Source organism: Nicotiana attenuata, unplaced genomic scaffold, assembly GCF_001879085.1.
Source record: "Nicotiana attenuata strain UT unplaced genomic scaffold, NIATTr2, whole genome shotgun sequence".
NCBI lineage: Eukaryota > Viridiplantae > Streptophyta > Magnoliopsida > Solanales > Solanaceae > Nicotiana > Nicotiana attenuata.
Window position 1 is genome coordinate 105,494 of NW_017671139.1, and position 18,421 is coordinate 123,914.

Below are 18,421 nucleotides of genomic sequence, written 5' to 3' on the forward strand. Positions count from 1 at the left end.
TTTGGCTTATTTGAGGTAAGCATCTTAAATAAACTTGGTTGAGACACTAGTTGCCTGAGTTAGTGATGGCTACATGCTATGGATGGCGCACATGTGATGTGTTGAGTCATATGCATGTACCGGGGTATTATTCTGCTCGGGGTGGTGCTTAGGCTATGATATGTCTTGAATTGATTGCTAAGTTTCATGCTATTATGCTTCTTATGTTTGTAACCCTTTGTGAGGTATTTGAATCATGTTTGAGGTTACATATAGATTAATCTTCTGATTGAACATGATAATTGCTACTTTCGTGGTATAATAGCCTAATTTGAGCTATGGTAGCACACTTCGCACATGCATACGCCTTAGCATGCCACTTATACTAGTCTATGAATATGTAATTTGATATCTATTGTTCATGTGCAAGTAATCTTGTATATCTGCTTTTTGTGTGATGTGGACTGGGCTAGTAGCACGTGAGTTATCCGTGCGGTTGAGCTATGATAGCACATGAGTTTGTCCATGTGGTTGATATATATGGCACGTGAGTTATCCGTGCAACGTGTAGATAAGGATCCATCCCCTAGGGTCACCTCTCATGTTTCTCTCTTGATGGTGTACACGCGGTATGAGGAAACATTGATCAGTATTTGATTATTGTATTTCTTCTCCACTTGTAATTTTCCTTGGTTGTATACTTATTATATGTGCATATATTCTCTATATGCAAGGTTGTTAATTGATACAGAGCTCGGCACTTTATCTCTTGTCGATATGACTTTATTTGTGTTTTCATGATTTAATGATATTATTGATGCGTACTTGTGAAATTTATGAACTGAGCAGGTTATTAGGGAGTATCATTGATAATTCTGGTCTCTATTACCTCGTCGAGGTTAGTTATGATACTTGTTGAGTACATGGGGTTGGTTATACTCATACTACACTCTGCACTTAATTGTGCAAATCTAGGTGTTGGGCCGAGCCGAGAGCCACTGTGATTGTTGTTGTGAGTTTGTTGAGAGACGAGGTAGAGCTGTATTTTGATCGCAGTCTTTGGTGTCTCTTTCCATTTCAGTTGTTGTTGTTATTATTAAGACATTATTTTTATTTAGTATTTTCAGACTTTGTACCCCTACTTAGAGCTCATGACTCTGTATTATCAATTTTGGGGGATTTTATATATTGACACAGTTATTCATGTCAGTTGGCTTTGGATTTATATTATTCCCGTTAATTCCGTTATTATGTTCCATTTTTGTTATGTTCGACTTGCATAGCAAGTGAGTTAGGCGTCATCACGACCGGTTGGTTGTTTTGTGTCGTGACATTTTACCACTTAATCTAGTCTCTTTGGTTTGATTTTTATATCTTTTATTTATAAAATGAGGCTATTTATGGTATGTATTGCTATTATTTCAGATACAATGGGTCATGAAGAGAATAGAGGTCAAATGAAGTGGAATTGAGCAAAAAAGAGTAAAGGAAAAAATCTGAAAAAACAACCTTCAGATGTCGCAAATGCTAACTGAGTTTCGCGTTTGCGAAGTCAACCAGACTAGTCAAAGTTCGCAAATGCGAAGAGAGGCTCACAAATTTGAAGTCACCAGACCAGCCAAAGTTCACAAATGAAGACCCTTGGATCACAATAGCGAAGGTGAGAGAAGAAGTCAAGGGTCGCAAATGCGGACATATGTATCACAATTGTGATAGATAACAGTAAAGGCCAAGTTCGCAAATGTGAACCTTTGTGTCGCGATTGCGATGGTCCAAAGCAAAGTTTAAGTTCGCAAATGCGAGCCTTTCTTCGCAAATGCGAGCCACGGGCTGACATGGACATATTCGATATTTCACATTTTCTTGATCTCAAACCCATATAAAACTTGGCATAACTTCTTAAAAACATATCTTTCGCAAGAAATATAAGTTTTGGAGAGCTAGGGTTCTTATACCACACTTGGGAGTTGAAGATTTGAAGATTTTGGATGAGATTTTCTTAACTTTTTTACTCATTTCTTCAATTTCTTGTTCTATATTGAATATCTAAGTGTGTAGTTTTTTAATTCCATTACTTGAATTATGTTTGTGGAAATATTAATTATTAAAGTTTAAATTAAATCTCTTGTTATGCTTATGTATTGAATAATTTTTATTAATTATGAAGTGAGTTAGTTGTTTCTTTAATTATTCTTGTTCTTTAATGTTTACAAAGGGATTAGCTAATCCTAGGACTCGCCCATTAACTTCAAATTGATCTTAGAAAAGGCAAACTTAGGGTTGGAAAAGATTAATTAACAAGAACTTGAGGCGTGAACCCTTATTTTATAGATTCTATCTAGGGATAAAATTGAACTACTTGTAGCCATATTCGGCTGTACTTAATTCACTTAATTTTATTAAGGATAATTCAATTAAGAAGTCTTGTTAGTCTTCGGAAGAAGCTAATATAGAATTGATATTCTAGGCTAATTAACATAAACTAGCTCATATTTGTAAAATCGTGAAATAAATTGGACTTCAATGTCATTCCTCTTGTATCCATGCTTGTAGTCATTGTTCATTTTACTTGCTTTCGAGGTTAGTTTACATTTCCGCCCTCAAAAACCCTATTAGTGTTTTGCTTAGCATAAAAAACGATAATCCTCTTACTTCCCTAATCACCTGCATATTGTTCCCTTTGGGATTCGACCCCAACTCATAGTTGGGTAAATTATATTCCATGCGACGGTATACACTTAATCTTTGAAGAGTGGATTTGGACGTTATCAAGAAAGAAGAAGAAGGAGAAAAGAGAATCGGGAAAGAAGAGAGCAGCTGAGAAAGGAAAATATCGGATACCATAACTGCCTTAGCTCCTAGTTGGAGTTGTTATTTATTCTCAGCTCTTCTAATCACAACCGTTGATCTCTAACTAGTTTTGATATTGCACCTCATCCGTCTGATCTTTATGATTAAGATCTCCCACGTGCCTTCACTTTCTTTTATCTCGTTGTGCCACGTGTCCTGTCTTATCAACTAAACTAATCCCCTTCTATCCAAACCCTAGTGTCACTTTCCTATTTCATTTCATTTCTTCCTCTTTCCTTAACCTGCCACTGAATTTCCTAATCTTGACACGGATTATGCTACTTCAGTCACATACATTTGAGTTGTGTATGCCAAAAAAAAAAATTCAAACTTAAGAGTACAATTCAAATCATTGCCCCAAAATCAGGTATTTGTGCATTCCCCCGTCTATATATTTTACCAAAAGCAAATGTATCTTTGCTTTTTCATGAAAGTACAATCACATAGATATTCTAATATTTGATGTGGCAATATGGGAGATCTAGTGACAGAGAAATTTAGAAAGATCTGTTAGGTGTTAATTATTGCATACAGGGCCATTCCTAATAGAGAATTGAATAGAGGACAATCTTAAACTTAGGCCTTAGCTAACCATCTGAATTTAGTAGATATTCAAAAGTATGCAAATAGCTCAAAACTCTTGAAGGCCATGATATCTCGTTGCTGAGCGTCATTCAATTTCACAACCTCCAATTTAAAACTAGACCATAACTATCCAGATCAACTGGGTCTTATTTACAAGCAACGGGTAGTTACTACAACACGGTAAATAAGCCATACAATTACATTTTGTTTTAAAGGGATAACTCATAGGTAACTGAGACAAATTATGCAAGTGTTTATTCATTAAAACGACCACAATGCCTATGGTCTTTCACCTGTGCTCTTTTTCATCTTGCAACAATTGAAATGCACAATTGCGCATAGGGAAAAGGCAACAACGCAGTGTAATCCCACAAGAGAAAAGGCAAAAGCACAAAAAGAAAAAGAAAGAGAATGAGAAAACTAGAAAATCTTGATATGGTAGGTGGAGGATAATTTTGGAAAGAACCACTCCCAGAAGTCGTAAACTTAAGGTAACGTCAATACGAGATTAACCAAGAAACTGAAACTGAGTCGACTATTGCGTAGGTACAAATATATGACACACATAAAAAGGACAGAGATTACTTCCTTGAAACTGCTGACATCTTATTTTAGCCGTTTGCTAGGGTACAAAGATATGACACACAAATAGATTAGAGATCACCCTTCTTTGAACTTCTTGTAGCCTGATTTGGAGAAGTGTTGCTTTCGGATGAGAAGTTACTGCCCACTCTCTTCCATCTTCTTTTTCATCTTGAATTGCAATGTGGCAGGAGCACAATCCAGTGGTGTTTCACCTTATTGAAAATCAACAGCAATAGATAGAAATGATCATCGGAATGACAAACAAATTCACCAAAAGATTTTATTGTTAAGAACCAGATCATTTGCATTCCCCAAGTCCCGAACCTGTGCGCCAACTGGGGTTGGACCAACGAACTCACAGGAACCAGAATCGCACAATAAACAGCATGACAAAGTATACACTTTTAACAGGAACAGATCAAATATTGGTTTAAATGATGCTCTTTAAAAAATATAGAAACAACTACTTTAACCTCATTTCCTCTATTATAGCACTCTGGATGCTATTTTGCAGCTCCAACTAGACTAAAAGAGTTCTATGCTTTAGATATCCTTTTACCTTGTGAATTTTTGCAGTACAAACTAGCACCACTCTCCATGAGGGAAAATGCTATTTCAGTTCGATTGAATACCGCCGCCTACATTAGCAATGTCAATTATAATTGTCACCCTCTAAAATAGAGATATTATATGCTAATTGTACAATCATCTAGTTGAATATAAGATAAAGAGTACCAGATGTAACAATGATGATCCTTGCTTGTCAAGGTAATTTGCATCAACTCCCTGATAAAATTGAGATAAAAAAGTAAGCCTGAAAAATGCCATATTGAAATACAAGAGAAAGAAAGTAAACTACCCTATCTTATCAAGAGACAGAGACAGAGAGAGAGAGAGAGAGAGAGAGAGAGAGAGAGAGAGAGAGAGAGAGAGAGAGAGAGAGAGGGTAAACATTACCTGACTTAGGAGCTTCTTTGCCGCACCGACATCACCATTTTTTATTGCTTCTCTTAAACCCTACACAAAAATTGGCCCGCACAACCTATCATTTAAGGGAAAATGAAGGAGAAAATCTTGACTCTCTCAAGCACACAATCTACTGTTCACAATCTAGCAATGTTAAGGTGCGTTTACGATACTATGTTCCCAATAAGCTTCGCTACTATCTAAGACCCATTTTGTCAATTGTTTTCTATGTTTTTGCAGTTACCTTGTGTTCCATGTAACTAAACGGTTGATAAATCATTTGGCATCAAACACTGAAATGACTAGGAGTCAAATTTTGTGCTTCCCTGCTTCTTTACCTAGACCTTCCTACAAAGTTTCAATTTCCCCAAAAACCAGCCTACTTAACCTAATCTGAAGATCTACTCCCTATGAGAAATTCAAGGTCACCACTGGAAAAACAAGGTTAAAAACAATACCTCCCCACTGACTTCGTAATCCGCTGACATTGTCTCCATACTGCAGCTGGTAGCTGGACCAGTACTGAAAGTTGTACTGCAAAAGATTTGCTTACTTAGTTCTGTTATTAAATTTGTAGGTCTACGCAGGTAAAATATGGGAGAGCACCAAAGGTTCTGGATTTTGAACAAAACTTCTTATAAATTAACTTAAGTTAAAGGTAGAAAAAGGAAAATAAGAAAGTGAAAGTGGGAAAATTTAAAGGGAAGTCTGCGAATAAATTCTCCTTCCTCTTTTCTGGTTTAAATAGAAAATAACAAAAGTTGAACAGAAAACAACTTCTCACTTGTTTAGAGACTCAAAAGAAGGGAGGCAATAATTTTGATAGTTATATGTTAAAGTGACTTTATATTTGGAACTTTCTCTAGAACTTTGGCGGAAAAAGTTTTCTGGGGCTTATACACAATTCACTCTACAAAGAATACCAATCAAACTCCATGGAGTTTTATTACAAAATGGAGTAACTCATACAGTGATTGCGGCGCTAAAAAAAATGAGACTATTTAACCATGAGGGAAGGTGGAATGAACTATCCAGCCAAGAAAGCCTCATCATAGAAGAGTCTAAAACACCAACATGGCCTTGATTTGATTTCACAAGCTACAATAATACCTTCAAGCAATTTTTTTTATTTTTTTTGGATGTGGTAGTATGATGACATAAGTTGAGCTTAAATAGAAGTGAGAATTCATATAGCCAACCCCCACTTGTGTTGTGCTGTTGTTTTGACGACGCTGATGGCCGGGCCAAATTGCGCATACCTCAACTAATTTCATCGGGTACCTGCTGCCTCCCACCAGAACAGGTACAAGGTAACATTGTCCACCAAGGTTTGGGCAGATGAGAAGAAATCACCTAGCAGGTTTGTCTCCACTGGAATTTGAACTTGAGACTTCATGGTTCCCCACTTTATTGACCACTAGGCAAACACTCTTGGGTGCTTTATTTTACTTTATTTCGCTAATCTTTCATGCAAGTTCACTAAAAATGATTCATGGCACTAAATATGCATTTAAAATTGCTATTTAAATGTTAATTACTCCCACCATTTGTTCGAGTATATTTTTGTCCACGTTCTCATAAAGCGACTTTCTGCGACACTTCTTAAACCTTTTCATTATCTAGTACCAAAAAGACACTTTAGAATCCAAGTCATTCTAAACAATGTCTAAAGTTCTCTCGACAACAACAACAACCGGCGTAATCCCACAAGTGGGGTCTAGAGAGGATAGTGTGTACGCAGCCTTACTGGGGTCTAGAGAGGATAGTGTGTATGCAGCCTTACCCCTACCTTGTGAACGTGGAGAGCTTGTTGGAGAGGTTGTTTCTGATAGACCTTCGGCTAAAGCAAAGCACAACATCTAAAGTTCTCTTCATCTCAAAATTTGAACCCACTTCTATTTAAATATAATAGTGGGCAAGTTTTGGCCTAACAGTCGAGTAGCTCCAGTGCGACCTATTGGTCGTAGGTTCGATACATGGAAATGGCCTCTTTGGAAAATGCAAGGCGAAACTGTGGCAGCATATGCCCACACTATTCTAACCACCGTATTAGCCGCAAAGCATTTGACGCACTATGCGACCCCTTTAGCTTAAATATAATAGAACTCCAATTCTTACCTTAATATCCGTGGCTTAAACAAATGAAACACAAAAATTGGAATGGAGCAAGTAGTATTTAACATTAATGAGTCGGTTTAAATTGAGTTATATAGTTGTTATATATAAAACCTCAAAACAAATATATTAACTATATTAAATTTAGGATTACAAAGGACTATTGAGAAAATTAACGAAACACATAACCGACATCAACCTGTTGGCGACCGAGACATAGGTGTTGTTGTTCGCTGATTATAATTAATGAATATTCTGATGAATTCTACTTTTACTCATGCCTTTATCTGATACAACCAAGCATCAAGAGGGATAAATAGACTACGACATGTATTTTGAAGCTTTATGCTGCACAAATAAAGCACACAATTCGAGGATAATTCCTTTAGGGATGACCTATCTGCTTTATCAATTCCTTGAACCAAACAAGCACTCTGAGTTATTTAGAAGAATTTAAGAGTCAAAAGAGATACACATCACATAGTAAGAGGTTGACTACATGCTAGAGCACCAGTGATTATACAAAAACGACATCCCAAGCACCTACCGTTTTCCAAAATGACAAACCAAAATTCTAGTTCCGACAAAACAAGGATTCTACATTAGTCAATCAAGACTTCACTTATTAAAGAAAAACTACATCCTAAATCAATTGGAAACCAACAACCGAAAGAGTCACTAAAAGAAGTAACGACTCGAACAAAAATGCAGCTAATGTTTTCTTGTGAAGAGCATTTAAAATGAAATCTTTTACTCCATTTGTCCATGAATGTCCTGTTTTTTATGGCAAGTTTTAAGGTGAATGTTGAACCTTTAGTATCCAATTAGTAGGCATGGGAATTTTCGAAGAGCATGGTTACTTGCCTTTTAAGGGTTAGAATAGAAGAATTAAGTACATTGAGAAGGTCAAAACTCAGGTTTATTTAGTTTTCCTAATGTTTAATATATAGGTAAAGTTTCCTTCATGGAGGGTAGTAATATTTTCTTTCTCATTAGATCTATTGTCTTCCTTGACATACACACGTCTTTATCTATTGAGTCTATTTGAGCCAGTCCCAAGCGACTGTTGCTTCAATGACACATTTAATGGCAGTGCTTCTAGGACGAATAACATAACTTGGCTCAATCTCACACAGTTACAACGGCTATAAAGAAAAGCAAATCTGTTTTTGAAGAAAAAAGATTGGACATATTTTTCCAAAAGGACAACTAGATACATCATATACATACCCTTGCTTGTTGTTTGACGTTGAACCTCTACTTGTTGGAATTCTATTTTCCTTCTTTGGCTTTGGATTTGTGTTTACTATTGAATTTGGCATAGTTTTGCTCTGCTGGAATCAAAAGAAAATGTAAGGGAATGCCATTTGCTCAAAAAGCATTTGAAGGCCAGTAAATATGTCCTTTCCTGTGGAGTGATGGATGTTGTTGGTGTAGCTGTCACTTGACATATACACAAAGGCATCCCACATTTGCATTCTGCGATGTCTACCGCAGGAGTTTGCTTGACAGTATCTTCAGTTTTGATATCTGCAACGGCACCGACATCTAAAGCTGAAAATGAATCTTTCAGGGCACTGACTTCATCTGAAGAAGCTACCATGCCATCTCCAATGGGTCTACTAAGATGAGTTAGTAAAAGGTTGTAAGACTTTTTAGTTTCCTCAAGCAGAATAAAGATGATTGTAATTAGGAATTGTACTAAATGATGAATAAGGAGAACAAGCGCATGCTGTATTTAGGAAGATAATTTTCACCTCAGACTATCAACAACAGATATATCCGAACAACCTTTCAATCTCATAAAAAATTCAATGAGGTACAGATGAATAAATCAATGGCCTCACACCTCAAAGATGACAAAAATATACCCTTGTAACATATTGCAGTACGGAAATATGATGATCCTTAGATCAATCTTTAACCAAGTAGAGCCAAGAAGGCATACTTCCCAAAACTTTCCCGTTCCTGTTATTTCCCAAGTCCAAGTGCTTCATACAGATGGTACTGCAAGCAACTCGTCAGATGGTTTCCGACTCTTTACATTCTTTGACAGTGTAAGAACAGATACTACTGTCACTAGATTCTATTCTCACAATGATGCACCAATAAAGGCTTCAACATCTGTAACTGTTTTTTCTTTATTAATCTTTTTTTAGTTTTGATAATCAAATTTAAGTGTTATCTTAACTTAAGCGTAGCAGATTTCTAGTGTTTCATTTACTAGTCACCAATCACCCACGAACTAATGTGAGCATAATATTGCTTCCTAAACAAATTCTTAATGATTGAAAAATTGGAGAACATGATTGAATTGGGGGAGAGAAGATGGAATTTCAAGAGTAAATTTCCCATGACTTTGCATCAAAGCATCTCTCACTTCCAGAATTTGGCAAACTAAAAGATTTTTTGCCTTCAATATTGAGAAGTACAAGATATTACATTAGTCATAGTGGCAGAAATTTACCGCGAGGAGTTATTAAAACAATCTGCACAAACTCTAACACTTGAGTGAAGACCAAATTGTGGCAAGGCCTGAAATAATTTTTGCGCATAAGCAAAAAGGTAAGCCAACCAAAAAACATAAAAGATGCTTAAGAAAAGCTGCATATAACAAATAGAACTCACCATCTGATTTGCTGAATGTTCAGCACATAATGTTCGGCCGCAACATCTGCAGTGGTGCTATAGAAACAATCCCAAGGATGAAGGCAGTCAGATACAATATCAGGAACTAGGTTTTCGTTTCTTTTGTCTTTTTGGATTAGAAAGTAAATACAATATCTGAACTAATTTAAACTAATAGCTGAAACATTGCTAAGTCCCTGCAGGTTAATTGAGCAGGTGATAAGAAAATGCTTCAAAATAGGGACGACATGGCGAAGGAGTAAAAAAGAAATCACTAGGTCTAACAGGAACAGAAAGATAGGAATTACCAAAAACAGAATATCAAGTCAAATTACAAACCAGAGAACTTGACATGCATAATATTTTAGATCTTTGTAACTTCAGATGCTAAATTAATGCATGAACCACAAGCAAAAGAGCATATAGTTATAGTTGCTAACGTTAGGGGATTTTCACTTGAAGAAATTTGAGCCCATTAACAATACAGCTGTAGGCAGAGATATTCACAACATCCATGGCACTTCCCTCTTTTCTTGTTGTAGACCGGATGACCTTCTTCATAGTAGTCTACTTATCTGCTAAGCATGGAACTGAAAATAGGGGATACAGAGACATGGAAATGCAGTCCTATAAGTTGACCTCAATCTTATGGGTTTGGTGGATCATGAGCCATTCATTTAGGTCCACCTTTTTCTTTATAAGGATTCATTTAGGTCCAACTTGTCAAATGAACAAAAATCACGATGGCTACTGCTCTTTCAATTATAAGGGATGGAGCTGTGAATTGGCTTCTAAGATAGCTTTTGTTGTGTCAATGTACTAGAGTTACTGCTAGCAATTCCAGCTTCAACCTAATTTTTGGCATTTTATATCCATACAGCAACTCTGCCTGCATGAGCTTGCGTACATTGCAGGTCCCAAGCTTGGATAGAGGAGGAGGGTTGTGATAGGTTGGTAGCCACCATAAAACTATCCAATTTATGTTGAATCATCATAATACAATACATCATTAGGACGTGCTCACCAAGGCACATGTTATATTGAACTAAGATGAGCTTAAACGAGCGACATGGTCAATGAGGATTCATATAGTAGAGAACAACTTGTTTGGAGAGGCGTAGGTACTCATGATGTTGTAGAGGATGTCCATACAGCCTTTTGAAACTCTTCCAGTGCCCTTGACCTTCATTTTCTACATTCAAAGGTAACTCCTCGCCTAACAATAACAATCTTACCCTTGAAGACTTCAACTAACCAATGAGATCCAATGTCCCTAGAAAGAAAATAAAGGTCACTTCAACACTATCCTTTTAGCAACTTACTGATCTTGTCTCTTGAACTCAACTACAAAACGAGAACATAATTCAATTCCACATTCCCTTTTCTTATTAATAAGTGCGCCCTAAAGTAATAGTAATCGTAAAAGTATAGCCCCAACTTCCCTGCAGTTCTCCTTGCTGATCCGCCCTTTCTTCTTGGTTGGGAAAATGCATTTTGACAAGCTGATTATTAATACTCGTAACTGTCTCAATATGCTGGTAAATTGGGTACATTACAGAACTTTCATTATAGCAATTATTATAAGTTCCCAAACCGATCATTTCATTGACCTATTCATCAGTCATCACAGTGCGTCAGAAGCTAAAGAAGAAGCTCTTATTGCTGAAAAGGGAATAACTCAGCTTTTTTGCCCAAGAAAAGAAATCCACCATGATTGAAAGATGAGTATCGGCTGAAAAACTAATCTGCTACGCAGAAATCAAATTACTAAAATTGCAAAAACTTGAGTCATCAGATCAAACTGTTGTGACAGAGAAATAATAAGATGAGAATGTCGGAAAGAATTACGTACCCGTCGCCGGAAAGTGTTGAAGCTGCAACTGCAGACATCACAACGTGAAGCTTCTTGGAACGGCGGTGGTTCCGACGACATTCTGCGCTCTCTCGATTCACTGCTATTCCTGATATTTTCTTCTTCTATTTTTACCTTGTTTTTCACTGCTTCTTCTTTTTTGCCTTTTTATTTATTCTTTTTCATCTTCTCGTTTTGTGCTAAATGGCAACTACCCAACCCAAGAACCTCTTTTGGAAAAAGACAAATAGTCAAATAGGCACCACCGCACAAGTTCTTGCATGTTTAGTAATTTTTTTTTTTTTTTTTGCCAAAAATATTTTTTTCTAAAAATTAAGGTTTTTGGCCAAGCTTTTGGAAGAAACAAAAAACTTTTGAAGAGAAGCAGAAGTAACTTTGGAAAAGCAGAAAAAAGTAGTTTGTCTCCTAAACACTTTTTTGAGAAGCACTACTGAGAAAAATACACTTAGTAGCAGTTTTTAAAAGCTTGGCCAAACACTAATTGCTACTCATAAGTGCTTTTTAAATTAATTAATCAAACACAAATTGCTTCTCCCTAAAAGTACTTTTGAGAAAAACACTTTTAAGAAGAAACAATTCTCAAAATAAGTTGATTTTTGCAGCTTAACCAAACAGGCTATTAGTAGCGTTTGGCCATAAGTTTTAAAAGTTTTTTTCAAAAACAAAATTTATTATTGTTATAAAATAAAGACTTTAAAGTAAAGAAACCGAAGACAAGTAGAGAGAGAGAGAGAGAGAGAGAGAGAGATTTATTATTCAACTTCAAACTGATGTACATAATGAACTAAAATCTCCTCTATTTATAGAAGAAAGGAAGTTGTTGTGTAAGCTGCTACTGCAAGCTGCTGTGTAAGCTGCTACTGCAAGCTGCTGTGTAAGCTGCTACTGCAAGCTGCTGTGTAAGCTTCTTGTAAGCTGCTACTGCAAGCTGCTTGTAAGTTGCTTGTAAGCTGCTACTGTACCATATATAGATAATCTTCTACCGGGGGTAATATTATCCATAACGGAGATGAACATCCATAATATAATATATATTTATAACACTCTCCCTTGGATGTTCATTAAAGGATAATGTGCCTCATTAAAAACTTTAGGAAAAATCCCGTGGAAAAAATCCTAGTGAAGGAAAAAGAGTACACATATTTCGTAATACGCATTGCTAGGTGCCTCATTAAAAACCTGTAAGGAAAACCCCGTGGGAAAAAATCTTAGTAAGGAAAAAAGAGTGCATCACGTATTTTACTCCCCCTGATGAAAACCTTGTTTCAAATATTCGAGTCTCCGCATTCCAATCTTGTATACATCTTCTCAAAAGTTGAATTTGTAGAGAATATTATCCACCACTATTTCAGATCGATTTAAATTAATCTCATCAAACCAAGAAGCTGCTACAAATCATTTCATTGAGTTGCTTGCAACTTGCTTGCATCAGCTACTTGTAGAAACCTTCAATGGAGTACTAAATGGATAATCTTCTTCAGGAAGATTATCTACAGCGGAGTAATAAATGGACATCCACAATAATATTTTCAAAACACTCCCCCTTGAATGTTCATTATTATGTGCCTCGTTAAAACCTTACTAGGAAAAACCTCGTGGGAAAAAAATCCTAGTCAAGGAAAAAGAGTATACTAATAATATACATTGCAAGCTGCCTCATTAAAAACCTTACCAGGAAAAACCCAGTGGGAAAAAACCTGAGCAAGGGCAAAAGAGTACAGTGCGGAAACTTGGGTATATCAGGACCAAGGAGTTCATCATCCTCTTCTAGAGGTAAGAACGGATCCTTAATCTGTGTAGGAGAAGAACTATATCTTGCTAGTAAATTAACAAAAAATGCTATGTCAGGCCTTGTAGCATTAGCAAGATACATTAGTGCATCAATTGCACTGAGATAGGGTACTTCGGGACCAAGGAGTTCCTCATCCTCCTCTGGAGGTCGGAACAAATCCTTATCCACTTCAAGTGATCGAACAACCATTGGTGTACTCAATGGGTACGCTTTTGTCCATGTAAAAGCGTTTTAAGACCCTTTATGTATAGGCAGATTGATGGATAAAGATCTTGTCTGCTAAATGTCAATTTGCAGACCAAGACAAAGTTTTGTCTTTACAAGATCTCAAATTCTTTCTTAAGATATTCAATTGCCTTTTGGAGCTCTTCTGGAGTTCCAACAAGATTTATGTCATCAACATAAACTGCAAATATAACAAATTCTGATGACATTTTCATTATAAAAACTACATGGACAAATGACATCACTTACATAACCTTCTTTCAGTAAATACTGAGGCGATAATACCACATATGCCCAGATTGCTTTAAACCGTACAAAGATCTTTATAATTTGATTGAGTACATTTTCTGAGACTTTGAATTATATGCTTCAAGCATTTTAAATCCTTCAGGGATCTTCATATACACTTAATCAAATGAGTCATATAGGTTATGCCTTGCATTTAAATGGCATGACATCTCCAGGTGCCTGGACTACGGGTCCGATCCTCACAATCTTTTGCAATATTGTGCACTATATTGTATCAAATATATCGTCGACGATCATTTTGTATCGGTTCCTAAGTGACATAACTTGTTGAGATCTCATTACTTTCTTTATTTTCAGGTACCTGAACTTCTTCTGGAGTTTCATAAAATATTATGTCGTTGGCTCTTCTAGAGCTTATTTCCTCCTTATTATGATCATTTTGATCATTTGCTCCTATCATTTTCAAGGATTGTTACCTTTGGAACCGATTGGTCTACCACGATTTATGCGTACAGTAAACTCTATACTTCAGGGACTTTAATTTTAATAGGAGCATTTGCAGCTGAAATATGATATTAAATTTTGGATCAGCAAATGCTTCTGGCATTTGACTTGGATTATCTTCTAAGTGAGGATCATATTAATGATAATTCGATTCATATAGCATATTTTCAGCTGTTTATTCCATCCCCCAAATGTTAGAAAAACTAACATATATCCCCAATCTTCTTTGGGAAACATATCTTTGTGTATTGTGGTAGAAAAATTAATCATAAACCACACATCAAAAGATAGAAAAAATATTTGATTTCTGATCCAAAACATTATGTAGGAGAGGACTTTATCATATATTGTTGGTCTGATGCATACAAGTGTTGCTGTATGCAATTTAGAATATCTTAGACCAACATATGAAGCTTTGTTCTCATAAGTAATAGTTTAACCATTAGTAGGAGGTATTCAATGATAAACCAGCTTGGATATAAACCAGCATTATCAAGATGAACTGTCTTGATTTCATAATCTGAAAGTTATGCTCTTAATTGAGAAAAGCAATCTCAAATGCCAAACTGCAGATTGACAATAAACATACATGTAACCATCTTATATATGCATCTATAAGTGGTTCACATGATAGGTGAATGGGCCCATATTCACCTTTTATATATTTCAGAATTCAGGGGTTTAGTCCCAACTTTAGCCGGTATAATCAATTTATTATGAGAACAAGCAGCACAAGAGAATTCTTGAAGAATCTTCTGGTTCTTCAGTATATGCTTATCAGAATTCTCAAATAACTCATTTAAAAATGGCAAATGAAAACTTCAAGTTTATCATGACATGTGCTATCTCTTAGTAAACTTCTGGTTTAATATGGCACAAACTTTTGCATTAATAAACTTCTGGTTTACTGTGGCTACTTTTGTATAAGTAAATTTTTGATATACTGTAGCTACTTTTGCATTAGTAAACTTCTGGTTTACTGTGATATATGATGTAGTACAAATTGAAGAATAAGGCGGGTAACTTCTCACATTCATATTTACCCCCTATGATTGTGGAAACATGAAGATTTTCAATCTTTCAATCATTTGTAGTCTCAGTATGATTGTCATTTGTATTAGTAAACTTCAGGTTTACTACAACATATGTTTTGATCATAATCATATAATATGAATGACATATTTGTATATAAGCTCTTCGAGAGCCTTCATTTATTATCCACAATCTTATATTAATCGGACACTACTGGTGTCATGTGTCTTCTAGACAAACAGTTAGCTCTTCAAGAGCTTTTGATAATTTTGTACTACCAAATATTGCTCAGACACTTCTGGTGTCATGAGAGAAAATCATAATCAAATGAACAATATAAAGACAATTCTAAATTTATAAATGTAAGAAATTAAGAATTCCGGTATTTTTACCACCAACTTTGTGACAAATATCTCCTTCAGGGAGAAACGCCATTAACATCTGAATATTTTATATCAAAGCGGTAACTACATAGTCATTACATCCTTCAGGGAAAGATACATGAGTTATTATTTCCTTCGGGGAACTCGATAACTAACCATAACATATTAATGTGGTTGTAGTAGAAAGCATTCTACAAGAATACTTTTGCCTTGGAATGATATTTAATAAAAAAATTTAAGATATTTTACGTACAATGGGTACGTGCGACAATGATTTTTATGCCACAAAAACAAGATTTATATCCTTTGTTATTCTACTTCTTCAGGAGGTGAGTTGTGGTATTTCTTCATTCACTCCAGGGAATGAAAATATGCTTCAAAAATAACTTTGAATAGCTTATTATTTTATTTATGCACAGAAAGACACAGTTTCATAATATTTTCCTGCTTCAGGAGAAAATTTCAATTGTGTTACTTCTTCAGGAGCAAATTTAAAATACGAAAAAATGAGTATATATTATTTCAATCATATTACCTCTTCTGGAGTTGAATTTTATATATTTACATCAAAAGCGTGTTCATATTTACGAGCTTTATTAATATTGTCACATTCACTTCAGGGAATAGATTAATATTTATCAAAAGTTCTCATCCTTCAGGGAACGGAACATAATTATCTGAACATGCATTAATCACACCAAATCGTGTAATGCTTCAACCTCTTTTAAGATAATGCTACTTCAGGAGCAAATCGAGGCATGCAAGTAATATAGAGAAATTTTCTCTAGCTTATCTTCAATTGTAACCATAGAAAGCCTAAATTATCACTTCTGGTGGTCATAGGCGTATACCACTTCTGGTGGTTACCAAAATTTAGTTACAATGAGATATATGAAACATAACCACTTCTGGTGGTTGTATATTTCTTGAAAACTCTGCTGGAGTTTAAGTGGATCTAACAATGTATCCACTTTGTAATCCTTTATTAAGATAATAAGGATGAAAATAAATACCAAAATAGGTATTGTGTACGTAACACATAGCCAAGCAGGCGATGATAAAGATATTAAAATATAAGCAAAAGACTCAAGTTACTTTACACAAATTTGGCCACTCCAGACGTAAGTGATATCCACATCTCTACCGCCAAGAAGAACAGCTCACCACCTCAAGGATATAATCTGTCTTATGATGCTCGGAATGAACAAGATCTAACCACGGATGTAAGAGCGTCGCCTTACATCGGAGATGAACACTAAAATAGAAATTAAATTCGAAGTAAGTGCTCAAAATGGTAGAGTCTCGTGCTGATAACGTGTTATAAAATAAAGACTTTGAAGTAAAGAAACCGAAGACAAGTAGAGAGAGAGAGATTTATTATTCAACTTCAAACTGATGTACATAATGAACTGAAATCTCCTCTATTTATAGAAGAAAGGAAGTTGTTGTGTAAGCTGCTACTGCAAGCTGCTGTGTAAGCTGCTACGGTAAGCTGCTACTGCAAGCTGCTGTATAAGCTGCTTGTAAGCTGCTACTGCAAGCTGGTGTGTAAACTGCTACTGCAAGCTGCTGTGTAAGCTTCTTGTAAGCTGCTACTGCAAGCTGCTTGTAAGTTGCTTGTAAGCTGCTACTGTACCAGATATAGATAATCTTCTACCGGGGGTAATATTATCCATAACGGAGATGAACATCCATAATATAATATATATTTATAACAATTATGTGTTTGTTTATAGGATTAATCTAGTTTTTGAAAATTTTTTAAATCAAAACTTCAAAACAAAAATATAACTTAAGGCCTCTTTTTGAGCTAAATCATGACCATTTAGAACTTTTTAACTAAAAAAATGACTTTTTAACATGTCAAAACTTGTTCCAAAATTCATATCCAAACACATTTTCAACTTCACATCAAACTTCGGTCAAATCAACTTTTTCAAAAAATATTTGGGAATATATGTCCAAACGGATCCTTAGTACGAAATCGTGTTTCTAGACTCCCGACTTCACGGTATTTCAAATAGATATCTGAATTTATACAAAATAAGTGTTTTAAACACCTCTAATCATCAACCGAGTTTATGGGACATTGCTTTAAGTAAGTTGTGTTGGGCACACACCAATGTTGTCCAGTCTAAGGCCCAATGGCCTAATCCTATCCTCTTTTGGTTTTCATTCCTATTCGGAATTGGATTCAGTGTTTATTCCTATTTTGAGTGGGTTTTGGCTTTACGAGAAAGCACCACTCATGATTTATAAATAGGACAACCTTGGAGAATCATTCCATGCTCATTGGTACAAGTCTTTGAAAAACTTAAGCATATAAGAATGGTTTTTGAGAGAGCTTTCATCAAGTGAGAAGAGAGAAGAAAAGTATTTATTTGCTGCAGATTTTTATTCCGATCAGACAACTTCAAATCACGTTTCCAATTCGTTAACCGTTGGATCGGGCTGAAATTTTGACTGAGTGTTCGTAATATCTTGGTCTTTGGTTTGAACGGTGGAGATCGGATTTGGTGGCTTGTAGCATCTGATTCGAGCCTCGAACATCAGCTTCATTTTTGTAGATTCTCCTCTTTCTTCAATCGATTAGTTGTTGCTATTGTTGCTCCGTGTTTGTGTGTAGCCAATTTGGAGAACTTTTGTAACCCTCTT

At 35.6% G+C, this 18,421-nt stretch overlaps 1 protein-coding gene across 2 annotated transcripts; it reads right to left on the reverse strand.

The window, feature by feature from the left end:
* Positions 1-3,826: 3,826 nt before the first annotated feature.
* Positions 3,827-11,774, reverse strand: LOC109206190 (probable inactive serine/threonine-protein kinase slob1). 2 transcript variants are annotated; one of them, XM_019368987.1, is made up of 10 exons: positions 11,561-11,774; positions 9,709-9,765; positions 9,548-9,615; positions 8,489-8,702; positions 8,311-8,411; positions 5,424-5,499; positions 4,957-5,016; positions 4,735-4,785; positions 4,559-4,637; positions 3,827-4,211 (listed from the first exon to the last, which is right to left on the reverse strand). In XM_019368987.1, the coding sequence occupies exons 1-10, from the start codon at positions 11,639-11,641 to the stop codon at positions 4,135-4,137; spliced, it is 864 nt and encodes a 287-aa protein (XP_019224532.1). In that variant the 5' UTR covers positions 11,642-11,774; the 3' UTR covers positions 3,827-4,134. The 2 variants fall into 2 exon arrangements, with proteins under 2 accessions (XP_019224532.1, XP_019224533.1); XM_019368988.1 differs by having other exon boundaries at positions 8,489-8,699; positions 11,561-11,772.
* Positions 11,775-18,421: the final 6,647 nt, after the last annotated feature.